The following is a 13,783-nucleotide window of genomic DNA, read 5'->3' as shown; positions in this document are numbered from 1 at the left end:
TTTTCCACTCAATGGATGTTCTCTAGATATTACAGCAGCAGTTAACCCCCATTAATTAGCATAAGTAATTAATCCTATTTTTGTGGAAAATTAGCCAATTTGTTACCCTTTTAGCCGTTCTGCTTTAATCTCATGTTTGTATACATGTTGATTGTACAAACTACAGGCAAGAAATTTGGTGTAGCTGTGTGACATGCTATAGATGTAAATGTGTGAAATGGCTCTCCTAACCTGTTCACTTTGAATCTGTGGTTCTTACCTGAAAATGTCTGACTCTTTAATTCCTTTGCACTAATGTTGTCTATTCTCTCAGAGCCTTCAGAAATTTGAAATTTTTTTATTGATCGAATTAAAAGAGAACTCCAGCCTTTACTTAAAATGACATGTTTTACGGACAGAGTTTTGAATGTAATAGTTTGTTTCCACGTTTCATCACTTTGGCTCAGTGGTTAGCACTGCTACCTCACAGCCATGATGCGGAGATACCGGTGTTGGATTGGGGTAAACACAGTAAGAAGTCTCACAACACCAGGTTAAAGTTCAACAGGTTTATTTGATAGCACAAGCCAGTAGCTTTCGGAGCACTGCCTCTTCATCAGCCTCACAGCACCAGAGACCCAGGTTAGATTCCAGTCTCAGGTCATTCACTGTCTGTGTGGAGTTTGCATGTTCTCCCTGTGTTTGCGTGGGTTTCCTCCGTGTGCTCCAGTTTCCTCCCACAGTCTGAAAGATGTACAGGTTAGGTTAATTGGCCATGTTAAATCGCTCCTCAGTGTTGGTGGGCGGAGGCTGCTGTACCAGGGTAAATATGTGGGGTTATGGGGATAGATCCTGGCTGGGATTGTTGTTGGTGCAGGCTGGATGAGTTGAATGACCTCCTGCATTGTAGGGGTTTTATGACACCTTAAAGTTTATTTATTAGTCACAAGTAAGACTGCAATGAAGTTACTGTGAAATTCCTCTAGTCACCACAGTCCAGCTCCTGTTCGGGTCAATGCACCTAACCAGCACACCTTTCAGAATGTGGGAGGAAACCAGAGCACCTGGAGGAAACCCATGCCAACATGAGCTCAAACTCCACACGGGCACAGTGACCCAAGCTGGGAATTGAACCCAGGTCCCTGGCAATGTGAGGCAGCAGTGCTAACCACTATGCTACCGTGCCACCCCTTGTTACTTCTTGATTTGGTTTCTTTGTTTTGGACATGTTTCTTGGGCAATGAAAGGTGGCCTTGTAAGATGCTTGGCTGTAAAATAGTTCTACTGAGATATAATTAAGGATGCAATTATGACATCATGAAGTAAGTTTTCGGCAGACTTTGTCAGCACACTTACGTTTTCTTGTTAACACAGGAAGGAATCATGAGTGAATTCCGAATCCATCATGATGTGAATGAGCTGCTCAGTTTGCTCCGGGTTCGAGGTGGCGATGGAGCTGAAGTGTATATTGACCTCCTTCAAAAAAACAGAACTCCATATGTCACGACGACTGTCTCTTCCCATAGCGCCAAGGTAATATGTCTAGCAAGGATCCATGAAGTATCTGCTTCACTTTCTAGTATCTTTAAAATATTTAGATGGTTATAACCTGAAATGTGCTGTTTAAGGGTGGGCGATTTGATGATAACTTTCAAATGGAAATTGGGTACACACTTGAAGGGTAACCATTTGCAGGATTATATGCAGGAAAATGGGAGTAATAGAGAGAGCTGGTACAGGTATGGTGGACAGAATAGCCGTCTCCTTTCTTTGAGAGGGATGATGAAATTGGATTTCAGATTTGAATATTTGCTTACAACTTCTACTGAGTGGAGTTTAAAGAATTGCTGAAGAAAGGGTGGGAATTTTTATGCAGTGACATTTAGAAGGAGAAATTGGACATTGGGTTTCATCAGCCTGACTTTGACAATCATGCGTATGGCTGGCAAAGGATAACAGTCAGGGACAAGGCTACGGGATTGATTGAGGGAGAGCAAACAGAGAACACTGCTGTGTGTACGCTGCTTAAAAGTAAACACGCTTTCATTTCTCTTTGTTACTTGTTAGGTAAAAATTGCAGAGTTTTCAAGAACTCCTGAGGAATTTCTTAGGAAATATGATGAGCTGAAATCAATAAACGTTCGGAATGTAGATCCATTGGTTTACCTATTATCAAAACTTACCGAAGATAAAGAGGTAATGAATTTTGAAGTATATTTCTAGTGGTTCTGGATCTTTTGGTATGATTTGCTGTAACTTTTATATCCCAGATCAGTCCACTTCTTAGTACTATGTTTATTGAGGTGAATATTGGCATTGTTTGATAAAAATCCCCACTGCAATGCTTATGTGTTTGGAATCCAGCTGATCATGAGAACGAGGAGCAGAAGTGGGCCTTTCAGTCCATCAAGCTAACTTTCCATTCAATAAGATCAAGGCTGAGCTGATTGTGGCCCCAACTCACTCCCTGCCTGTCCCCAAAGCTCCTGCCTCAGTTTGGTGATCAAAAATCTGTCTAACTCAGCCTTGATTATATTCAGTGACTAACCCCCACTGCTGGGGAAGAGAACTCCAAAGACAAATGACCCTCAGAGAAGAAATTCCTCCTCATCTCCGACCAAAATAGGAGACTTTTTATTTTTAAACTGTGCCCCCTCCCACAATTCTAGATTCTTCCTACAAGGAAACATTCCCTCAATATCTGGCCTGTCAAACACCCTCAGAATTTTCCATCTTAATAAGATCACCTCTCATTTCTCTAAACTCCAACTAGCATAGGAACAATCTGTTCAACGTTCCTCATAAGGCCACCTGTCCCCCCATCCCAGGAATCAATCCACTGAACCTGCTGCTGCCTCACAGCGCCATGGACCTGGGTTCAATTCTCAGCTTGGGTCACTGTCTGTGTGAAGTTCACACATTCTCCCACAGTCCAAAGATGTGTGGGTTAGTGTCAGGGGGTCTAACTAGGATAAACGCATGGGGTTACAGGGAAAAGGCCTGGGTGGAATTTTGGTTGGTGCAGACTCGATGGGCTGAATGGCCTCCTTCTGCACCATAGGGCTCTTTGTTCTTCTCTGAACTGATTTCAATACAAGTATATCCCTCAGGTAATGAGACTAGAACTCTACGTAATGTTGGAGGTGTGGTCTCACCAATGCCCTTTACAGTTGTAGCAAAACTTCCTTATTTTTATGCCCGATCCCATTTGTGTTAAGATCCCAGATTACTTGCTTTACCTGCAAGCTTGCTATATCCGCGGTTCGTGGACAAGGCCCCCCAAATCCCTCTGTACTGCAATATTCTGCCGTCTCTCTCCATTTAAATAATATTCTGCTTTTCTCTTCTTCCTGCCTCAGTAGGCAGCCTCACCTTCTTGGGTGCGAGGCTGATTTCGCTGGCAAAATGGGGCCGGTAAGATCACGGGAAGCAAGAAACCAGACGCAAACGTGATTTTCTGCCTACCGTCCTATCTTACTAGCTCGCCACTCTGATCAACTGGTGTGGTGAACCGGTAAGATCGAGCCCACTATCAATGCAACACTGCTGTTGTTGGTTGGCATGACGTTATGATACTGAAATCTCTGATGGAAATCTATTTTAAATGCAGTCAATACAAGTTATTTAACCGGGCAGATTTTTTTTGATTGTTGTTTTTGACAATTATTTGCACAGATCCATGAAGAACAGTTTCCTGAGCATTGGAATTAGGCAGGATGTAAGGGGAGAACAAACTTTCACTCAAAAACAAACATTTTGTATTTCAACAAATGGTGGAGGACCATGTCGCCTATTGATTATCTTGAATTACAGTTTATAAGATGACTTTTTTTGTCATGTTTTTGCATATAGCATACAAGTTGGCCACCCCCACCTCACCTCACACTTTGCCACAACAGGCTATATACACATTGGTAGTTGACCTCAATTATCCACTGCAGAAATGGATGTTTTATTTGGCATTACATTATGACCGGGTGTCAGGGGACAGGCAGGCAGTATGGGCTGTGTTGCAAAGATACACATGAGTTTATAACGCACGCTTACACAGATCAGTCCTTGTGCAGTGAATGATGAGGGTAGCAAACATGCCAGCAGTTCACTTTTATGCCTGGATTGAACCTTGTTTTCGGAGGAGTTTTTCGAAGCTTCAGAGGTTGACTCCTATGCCAACATTTACGGTAACAATCATAGTCGGGAATTTGTGAGCTGCAAGCACTTTCATTACATCATTAAACGCTGCGAGCTTCAAAGCAGACTTATCTTTCATTTTATTGCAGACTCTGCAGTACCTGCAACAAAATGCAAAGGACAGAGCAGAACATTCATCCAATGTCTTAGCTAGCAGTAGTGCAACTTTCAGTGTCCCAACAACCACAGCCAAACTCTCTATACAGGAGCTTGAAGAACTCCGGAAACAGCTTGGTAGTGTCACTACTGCCTCAAATCCACAGCAGGTAAAGAGATTGAACTTCAATAATCTTATGCACTTAGAGCATCCTTCATATCTCTGGAACATAGGAGCAACAGTTTTGGACCTTGAGATCTGATGAGTCTGTAATAGTTTTGTGTAGATGTAAGAATATTCAATCCACCATTTATAATTTTTTAATCATTCACAGGATGTGAACTCCTTTCACTGTAAATTAGTGTGTAATGGTAATGTAAAATGTTAGTGACCCAAAGTGTTTTGCCAGGCTTTTGTACCCAGATCGCTGTTCCTACTCCGATTATAAGCCCTATCTATTTTGTTACTGAAAGCTAACAACAGAGTTTGTGCAGTATTTGGGTGGCACAGTGGTTAGCGTTGCTGCCTCACAGTGCCAGAAACCCAAATTCAATTCCAGCCTCGGGTCACTGTCTGTGTGGAGTTTGCACGTTTCTCCCCATGTCTGCGTGGGTTTCCTCTGGGTGCTCTGGTTTCCAGCCACAGTCCAAAGATGTGGGGATTAGGTGGATTGGTGATGCTAAATTGTCCCTTAGTGTCAGGGGAACTAGCTAGGGTAAATGCATGGGGTTATGGGGATAGGGCCTGGGTGGTATTGTGGTTGGTGCAGACTCTTTCTGTACTGTAGGATTCTATATTTTTTTCTCTAAATACACAGACAAGCAAGTCTATTCAGTTTGTGCAAATTTTGAAGAACTAGTTTTCCATTTTGGTTTATTTGTCTTAAGTAATTCATTTTTTGAAATGATTAGAAACTTTCTAGTGCAAAAGATGACTGAATTACATCTTTCCACACTACCCCATTCCTGTTTCCATTACCAAGCTCCTGACTCTTGCTGCAGTTCCCTGAGGTCAGTGACTCTGGTGTATAGTCCAAGTGGCTGTTCCTTCGGTGAGCCTGGATGGTGTTATTTCCTGTGGTTGGCATCATCCATCACGTTTTTCATCCTGCCCTCATCCCCCATGTATGTGTGCTTTCCAACAAGATATTGTTGCAAACATACGTGGGAAGCCCATTCATGATCACGTCGTAAATGTTTTAATCAAGACACCACTTTTCTAAAGTCCAGTGGATACAAGCTGAGACTGTGCAGCCTTTCCTCATTAGACAACCAGGTATCAATCTAGTCAACCTTTCCTGAACTGTTCCCAAAGCATTTACATCCTTCCTTAAATAAAGTACTGTACGCAGTACTCCAGATGTGATCTCACTAACACCACGAAAAACTGAAGCATAACCTCCATACTTCTGTATTCAATTCCCCTCACAGTAAATGATAACGCATCCCACAGTTATGTTGAGTATCCTTTGTAACAATATAATTATTAAGTCAGAGAGTTATACTTATGGTCTTTGCGATCAGTTTTCATATTTTTAAATGTTGATCTCTAGCCTCTTGAAGTAGTCCGAAAGCTCCTTCGGGACAAGCACAACAAGAGAAATCCAGGACTGATCATCCCACATTTCCCACCATGGGTGTATGAGAGGCCAGCTCTTTTGGGGGACTTTATAAACAGCTCCAGCCCAATCACTGAAACCATCGTTTCTATAGGTATGCAAAGTATACATTGGATTTTTCTGATTATTGTGAGTCCTGTTCAGAGCTGAATTGAAATTTTGAAGTGTTATTTTATCAGATGGTCTATTTTCTTGGAACAGTGCTTGCATTGAAATCAGAGCACCAAGGCACTATAGAATAAAATCATCCTTACCTTTGCATAACATTGTACTGAAACAGCTTGTGTATTCTTACTATGTTTCCTTGAATTCCACCAATCATTAATAATAAAATTTTAAATGCTATCTTCAGTCATGACTCAGTGTGGCAGCTTGTGCACTGTTGGGTCTTCTCAACCGTTTAAGAGGGCTTAGTACCTGCACAATTCCACTTCACTGAAATCCTGGGACAATATCCATTTGCAGGAAAGAATCCCTTTGTTTACATGTTTTCTGTAGCGATGATGATGCAATTGTCAATCTTTTAGTTTGTGTTATTATAAATATCACCACACAGTGCACTGAGTGTCAGCACTTTCGTTCAGGCTTCCCTGGCTGCGGGAGGAAACCCACACAGACACGGTGAGAATGTCCAAACTCCGCACACACTGTGACCCAAACCGGAAATCGAACTCAGGTCCTTGGAACTGAGAGGCAGTGGTGCTAACCACTGTGCCACCATGTACCTTTTACTGTGATCCACAAAATGACATTGCTATCCCTCTGTCATCCAGATTGTTATGCCACTTCTCCAAAGCAAACATCATGGCAAATGGGAGGGAGGCAGTGGCATAGTGGTACTGTTGCTGGACTAGTAATCCAGAGATCCAGGGTAATACTCTGGATTAGGACCAGGGATTGAATTCCATCACAGCAGATGGTGAAATTCTGCCATTTCAGAGGTGTCATAACGACAGTGGACAATGGTTTCATGATCATCATTGAACTTTTAATTCCAAACTTTTATTGAATTCAAATTTCACCATCTGCTGTATCATAGTAATCTGGGTGATTGAGGGGTAGCAATCCCATTTCGGGGATGGCAATAAAAGGTACATGATGGCGCAGTGGTTAGCACCGCTGCCTCTCAACGCTTGGGACCTGGATTCAATTTTCAGTTTGGGTCACTGTCTGTGCAGAGTTTGCATATTCTTCCTGGTGCTCCGGTTTTCTCCCACACTCAAAGATACAGTAAGTAGTCTCGCAACACCAGGTTAAAGTCCAACAGGTTTATAAAATCCAACAGGTGAGTCACCTGATGAAGGGGCAATGCTCTGAAAGCTTGTGCTACCAAGTAAACCTGTTGGACTTCAACCCGTGTTGTGAGACTGCTTACTGTGCCTACTCCAGTTCAACGCTGGCAACTCCACATCATGACTCCAAAAGATGTGCCAGATGCTAAATTCCCCCTCTGTGTACCCAAACAGGCACCGGAGTGTGGCAACTAGGGGATTTTCACAATAACTTCCATTGCTGTGTTAATGTAAACCTACTTGTGACACTAATAAATAGTGTTTAAAATTTTATATTTTGCATTGCGATTTATGTCATCCAAGGTCTTGAAATACAGAGTTGCAATCGGTATTACCTGGGTATATTATTTGGGTATATTTTGTTTTTGTAGAGAAAGAATTTTTCAGTGTGTTTTTTGTAGAGATGCTGTACTGTTTGTTTTGCTATTAAAAATAAACAGGATTGTGGGTGATGTAAAAATGCTTTTTGTCCATCAATATTCCATTACCCAATCTCCTAGGAATTCCAGCTTCAGATTAAAACATACTCAACCCAAGCTAAGCTCTAATGTGCTGGAACTGATTTCCCCACTTACTCTGTCTCTTTGAAATCTCTTAATCAGCATGACATATTCCTAAATTGCCTTATTACAACATCTTACCTCCCACATGTGGTAAATGTATTGCTAAATTTCACTAATGTTAATTACATATCCACTTCCCTTTCATTCAAAATGCTTTATTTTGCTTTTGGGAATGAACGATTTTGTCAAGATGCAATTGTACAGATTGACTATCGCGTGATACAACTTGTAGAATATGACAATGACGAAACTTTCAGAATAAGTTAGTTATGAATATCCAAACTCGGGTGCAACACATCTGTTTCACTGCCAAACCTCTCCCTCTCCATTAGGAACCATGGCACTTGCTGCACAAGAGCAAATGATAGTTGAAGACTTGTTGTACGTTTTGATCGGTGTAGATGGGAAGTACATCACAGCACAACCATTGATCGGAAGACAGAGTCGATCCTTTACTGTTGACCCTACTCTGGACATGTCTGTTAAAGAACTTGTAAATAGGATTCTTCCAATAGCAGCGAGCTACTCCTCTGTCACCAGGTAGGTAACTTCGAGATCTGATGTTTACATCTGGCTCTTTTCTGCATGAGAGTTTTACCTCCTGTTCCAGCACTCATGCTCTCTAAATTGACTAAGAAACTGTGTGACATGTTAGACTTTGGATAAGAGTCTGTGAATATTTGTTTGGTTTGAGCTTTAATAATTGTGCTTTGGGCCTCTACTTAGATTCATTGAAGACAAGTCCTCCTTTGAGCATGGCCAGGTAAACCATGCTTTGGCCGCAGCTATGCGGACACTCGTGAAGGAGTACATGATTCTCGTGACGCAACTGGAACACTTGCAGCGACAAGGACTGCTCTCATTACAGAAACTTTGGTTTTATGTTCAGCCAACGATTAGAACAATGGAGATATTGGCTTCAATAGGTATTGTTTTGTCTGTATTTTAAACTTCATTGTCTTTTTTTAAATATGGGGTTAAAAAATCTCAGGAAAGCGATAGGGGCAAAGTTTACTCATGTAAAGTAGCCTGTAAGTTTTTTTAAATCACCATTAAAGAAAGTCACTCACATGCGCTTACAATTGGAAGAAATTTTTGATTAATGTTTACTGTGAACAAGCTTTGGACGAAATGTAGGGAATTTTAATACATGTTCTCTGCATTTATGTATAGTCAACAGGACTTTTATTTTCTAGCAATAAACAATTTATGTGAAAAGGAACAAATATAATCAACTGATTCAAGAGGAAATGATTTCTCTTCTGTGTTTTGTACCAGCTACCTCTGTGGAAAAAGGAGAATGCATGGGGGGATCCACACTAAGTGTGCTCCACGATCGAACTTTCAACTACACCGGGGACAGTCAGGCACAAGAGCTATGCCTCTATCTGACTAAAGCAGCCAGTGTTCCTTACTTTGAAATTTTAGAGAAGTGGATCTACAGGGGAATCATACAAGATCCTTACAGGTATAAGGTTAACCACTGGAAATCATTACTCCCCGCGGGTTTATTTTAAACTTTAGTCTCAGTTCTGAACAGATCAAATATTCTCACTCTTCCCCTGTTTCCTTCTGCACCGGCACCATTCTAGATAATGCAGTATGCAAGGAAACATCCCCATCTGCTTGGCTTGGAATATATTAATTACTTCACCACATAGAATTTTGCTTCATAAGATTCACCTGTTCATTTTATTGGATTAACAAGTTAATCTATCTTGGTGTTGTAGTGAGTTCATGGTAGAGGAACATGAACTACAGAAGGAGAAGATTCAGGAGGATTACAATGACAAATACTGGGATCAGAGGTACACCATCATCCAGCACAGAATCCCTTCGTTTCTGCAGAAGTTGGCTGATAAGATACTTAGTACAGGTAGTGCAATACTCTGCATGCTCTCTTTATCATCTGTATGTTCCATTGTGTCTATAATCTGTTTAAATGACAATTTACTTTATATCTTTTTCTAGCATTGAAGAAAATTGACTTATTTTTATTAAAATGTTAATTTCATTGGCCTCCTTCTGCACTGTAGGGATTCAGTCAGTCCGTCGAGTCTGCACAGACAACAATCCCACGTAGGTCCTATCCCTATAACGCCACATATTTACCCTGCCAGTCCCTCTGGCACTAAGGGGCAATTTAGTACGGCCAATCAACCTAACACACACGTCTTTAGAGTGTGGGAGATAACCGGAGCTCCCAGAGGAAACCCATGCAGACATGGGAAGGACATGCAAACTTTGTACAGGCAGTCATCCAAGGCCAGAATTGAACCCGGGTACCTGGTGTTGTGAGGCAGCAGTGCCATTGTGCCACTGTGAATAAAAACCAGATAAACCAGATTTTTTTGTTTGTCTTAAGGAATGACATTATATGAAAAATACACTTGTAGTTTGATGTAATCAGGTAAGTTATCAGTGCACTCATCAAGTTCAGGCTCTGAGCATCTTGAATACAAGAGTTGGGACATCTTGTTAAAGTTGTACAAGACATTGGTAAGGCCACACTTGGAATACTGTGTGCAATTCTAGTCACCCTATTATAGAAAGGATATTATTAAGTTAAAAAGTGTGCAGAAAAGATTTACTAGGATGCTACTGGGACTTGATGGGTTGGGTTATAAAGAGAGGCTGAATAGACTGGGACTTTTTTCTCTGGAATGTGGGAGGCTGAGGGGTGACCTTATAGAGGTCTATAAAATAATGAGACAAGGTAGATAGTCAATATCTTTTCCCAAAGAAAGGGGAGCCTAAAACTAGAGGGTATAGGTTTAACGTGAGAGGGGAGAGATGCAAAAGTGTCCAGTGGGGCAATTTTTTCACACAGAGGGTGGTGGATGTCTGGAGCAAGCTGCCAGAGGTAGTAGTAAAGGCGGGTATAATTTTATCTTTTAAAAAGCACTTAGATAGTTACATGGGTACGATTGGTATAGAGGGATATGGGCCAAATGTGGGCAATTGGGATTAGCTTAGGAGCTTTAATAAAAAAGGGCGGCATGGATAAGTTGGGCTGAAGGCCTGTTTCCATGCTGTAAACCTCTATGACTCTATCTTGTTAAGTTGCTATGCAGTCAGGGTAAGTTTGCCTGTGGAGACTAAATCATTTGAGTACTGTTTATGTATAACAATTCTTCTCACAACCTGTTCAATCAAAAACATTAATAGGGAGTTGAAAATTCAAGGTTTGTGTATGAAGATCTTCCACATATCTAGCTGGGGGTTACAAAACACGAGTTTAGTATTACACTTCAATAATGTTGTTTTTGCCCACAATTCCTAGCAGGCAAGAAATAGTTTCACGATTAGGAAGACAAAATAGTTACATGTTTTGTCTCCCATTCCGACAGAGAAAATGAAATCTGTTTGAAAATGAAACCTTAAGGACAGACATTATCCTAAGATCTAATTCCGTTTTTAAAATTTCTATTTTAAAAAAAAGGCAGGGAAGGGTTGCAGTGTCCTTGTGTTGCAAAAAGGTGATAGAATCCGGAAGGAAATTAAATTTTTAAATGTTCTTCCCTGAGGTAAATCCTGGTTAGGGAAATAATCTGCAACAAGATCCACGGATGTAACGTACATTGTTTGTGGCTCCTGTTATTAATTTAACTCATTTACTTTGCAATTAAAAGGCAGCAGTTTCTGTTACACTGATTTTCTCCGGTGCAATTTCCCCAGAATTGGCCAAATCACCACACAATTTTAAGCAATAGATATGCTTGGTACAAATTAAGTTTGTACTGTGGGTGGCACAGTGGTTAGTACTGCTGTCTCACAGCGCCAGGGACCTGGGTTCAATTCCAGCCTCGGGTCACTGCCTGTGTGGAGTTTTCATTTTTTTCCCTGTGTCTGCGTGGGTTTCCTCCAGATGCTCCGGTTTCCTCCCACAGTCCAAAGATGTGCAGGTTAGGTGCACTGGCCGTGCTAAATTGCCCCTGAATGTCAGGATAAATAGGTGGAGTTACGGGGATAGGGCCTGGGTGGGATTGTGGTTGGTACAGATTCAATGGGCTGAATGGCCTCTTTCTGTACTGTCGAGATTCTATGATCCTAAGTTCTGCAATCTTTTGCCTTAAATTAAGAAGCATTGCCTTAGAGACGCACAACACTGGCCACGGGGCTGTGTATAAAAAAATGTTGTTGTTTGAAAGGACAAGGGTGCTAATAGACACATTTTAAAAGCTTATCATAGAATCCTACAGTGCAGAAGGAGGCCATTTGGCCCATCGAGTCTGCACCGACCACAATCCTATTCAGACCCTATCCCCATACATTTACCCTGGCTAGTCCCCCTGACACTAATTTTGCCATTTTCATTCTAAGTGCTGAATTTGGGTGCAATTCGATACAACTTGGAAGTCTGCTTTCAGGTATCCCCATACTCACTCAGCCTGAAAAAAAATCACGCTGTGGATAGGGCTTCTCGTGCCAGAAACGATCGGAGCTTTGAACTGCGCATGCGCAGTGAGGAGAAAAAAGTTGAAAATCACACCGCTGTCACATCGCTCCCGGGCCACAAAAGGTGGATAAAACAGCCCGGGAGCAATGGTCCCAACAGACATCAGCCCTATCCGTACAACATAACTTTCCTACTTATCCACCCAGCCCACCTCCATCCTGCTACCCAGACCAATCGTGAACCTCTGCCCCCTTTCCCTCCACCTATCGCCTGCAGAGCGGTAGCGGGCCCCCTGCTTCCACCTACCCCCCCCTTCCAAAATCTGGCCTCCTTCCCAATATGTCACATACTCACAGCCAAGTAATTTGACAGTTTCACACATTAAGTGCATGTGCACTATTATAGCTGTGGAATCCCTTCTCTCTGTTTCCTGTACTTGCAAAATTCACTGAGGTATATATCCAGGCCTTTATTGAAGCTGTGCAATGAATCATATAGGTGTGTGTACAAATAATCATTGCTTGATTCAACAACTTTTGAAATTGTGTTTAGCAACAGCCAACTTGCAGTAAAGTCTCTAAGAGCCGCATTTCCAAATTTAGAAGATAATTTGGGAAATAGTAAAAAGATAATTTCTACTTCTGAACGTGCTGGTGTAGGGGTAAGAAAACAACGTTCATGACAAGAGAAATATAATCTAAGCGCCGTTTATAACAGGAATGATCAGAATTAGAAATATGACAGGATAGAATTAACTCCCCAACTAGAGAATGATGGCTCCCCCCTCCCCCACCAGAGAATGATCAGGCCCAGCCACTGTGCCACCCCGTATATTTTACTTTTAATTTACTAAAAAAGCTGACTACAGCACATGAATATAAATAGCAATTGGCCCCGCTTTTCATCAAGTCATTTTCAGTTAGTTAAAATCAGATTACTCACAGTTGGTGGTCTGAATGCTCTGATTAAAATGCTTTTGTTGTGATAAACCCATTTTCAGTTGTATTAATCCAACAGCACCAAGTTACCACCATCATATAAATGAATTTTTTGTGTTTAAGGAGCTGCCCAATTGCACTCACTCACAGATTTTACACTTGTCCTGTGAGTGTAAACCTGAGAAGATGAGTTTCTTCTCAAAACGGGTCGAATCTGCACCCAAAATTAATTGTGATAGAAGTGTGTACTTTATTTAAACATAGCTTGTGCTCCAAATCTTGTTAATTGTGGGGATTTTTGTTCAAATTCAGCAAAGAAAATTATTCATTATTAAAAAGCACGTTGACATTTCTGTTATAAACTGTGAGCAGAGACAGTCTTACTCCAGTTAAGTTACTGAAATTCAGCTATTTCCCTCCGAGGCACGTTGAGAGATGCTCTGCTTCACACACGGAGTGCACGACAGCACATCCTAGCCTGTAACACTCATTAAAATCAGCAGACAGAAAATCACTGTGCAATTTCCTGATATCCTGCAGGGACTCCGAAGGGTGAAATTTTATACCAACATATCCACCCGAGGTTCGTATGATCCCACCCGAGGCCAATGGAGAATGCCATTCTCCAAGCCTCGTCCGCCTCAGGAATTGGGGCGGGTGTACCAGTAAATCTACGGCTAAAATCTCCATCACTATCTGTCTCCCT

The 13,783-nt window shown here is 41.6% G+C and overlaps 1 protein-coding gene across 1 annotated transcript in view; it reads left to right on the top strand.

The window, feature by feature from the left end:
• Positions 1-13,783, top strand: part of tubgcp2 (tubulin gamma complex component 2) — a 42,818-nt gene that overhangs the window by 2,845 nt on the left and 26,190 nt on the right. Inside the window, exons 2-9 of the mRNA XM_080215579.1 lie at positions 1,354-1,512; positions 2,047-2,175; positions 4,260-4,436; positions 5,820-5,979; positions 8,073-8,280; positions 8,467-8,666; positions 9,019-9,208; positions 9,471-9,616. Coding sequence (XP_080071705.1) covers positions 1,363-1,512; positions 2,047-2,175; positions 4,260-4,436; positions 5,820-5,979; positions 8,073-8,280; positions 8,467-8,666; positions 9,019-9,208; positions 9,471-9,616 — 1,360 coding nt within the window. The 5' untranslated portion in view covers positions 1,354-1,362. The remainder of the gene's footprint in view (positions 1-1,353; positions 1,513-2,046; positions 2,176-4,259; positions 4,437-5,819; positions 5,980-8,072; positions 8,281-8,466; positions 8,667-9,018; positions 9,209-9,470; positions 9,617-13,783) is intronic.

This window comes from Carcharhinus amblyrhynchos, chromosome 31 (genome assembly GCF_965287045.1).
Source record: "Carcharhinus amblyrhynchos chromosome 31, sCarAmb.v2.hapA, whole genome shotgun sequence".
Classification (NCBI taxonomy): Eukaryota; Metazoa; Chordata; class Chondrichthyes; order Carcharhiniformes; family Carcharhinidae; genus Carcharhinus; species Carcharhinus amblyrhynchos.
The sequence above is the reverse complement of the archived record's forward strand: the minus strand, read 5'-3'. Positions and strand labels throughout refer to the sequence as shown.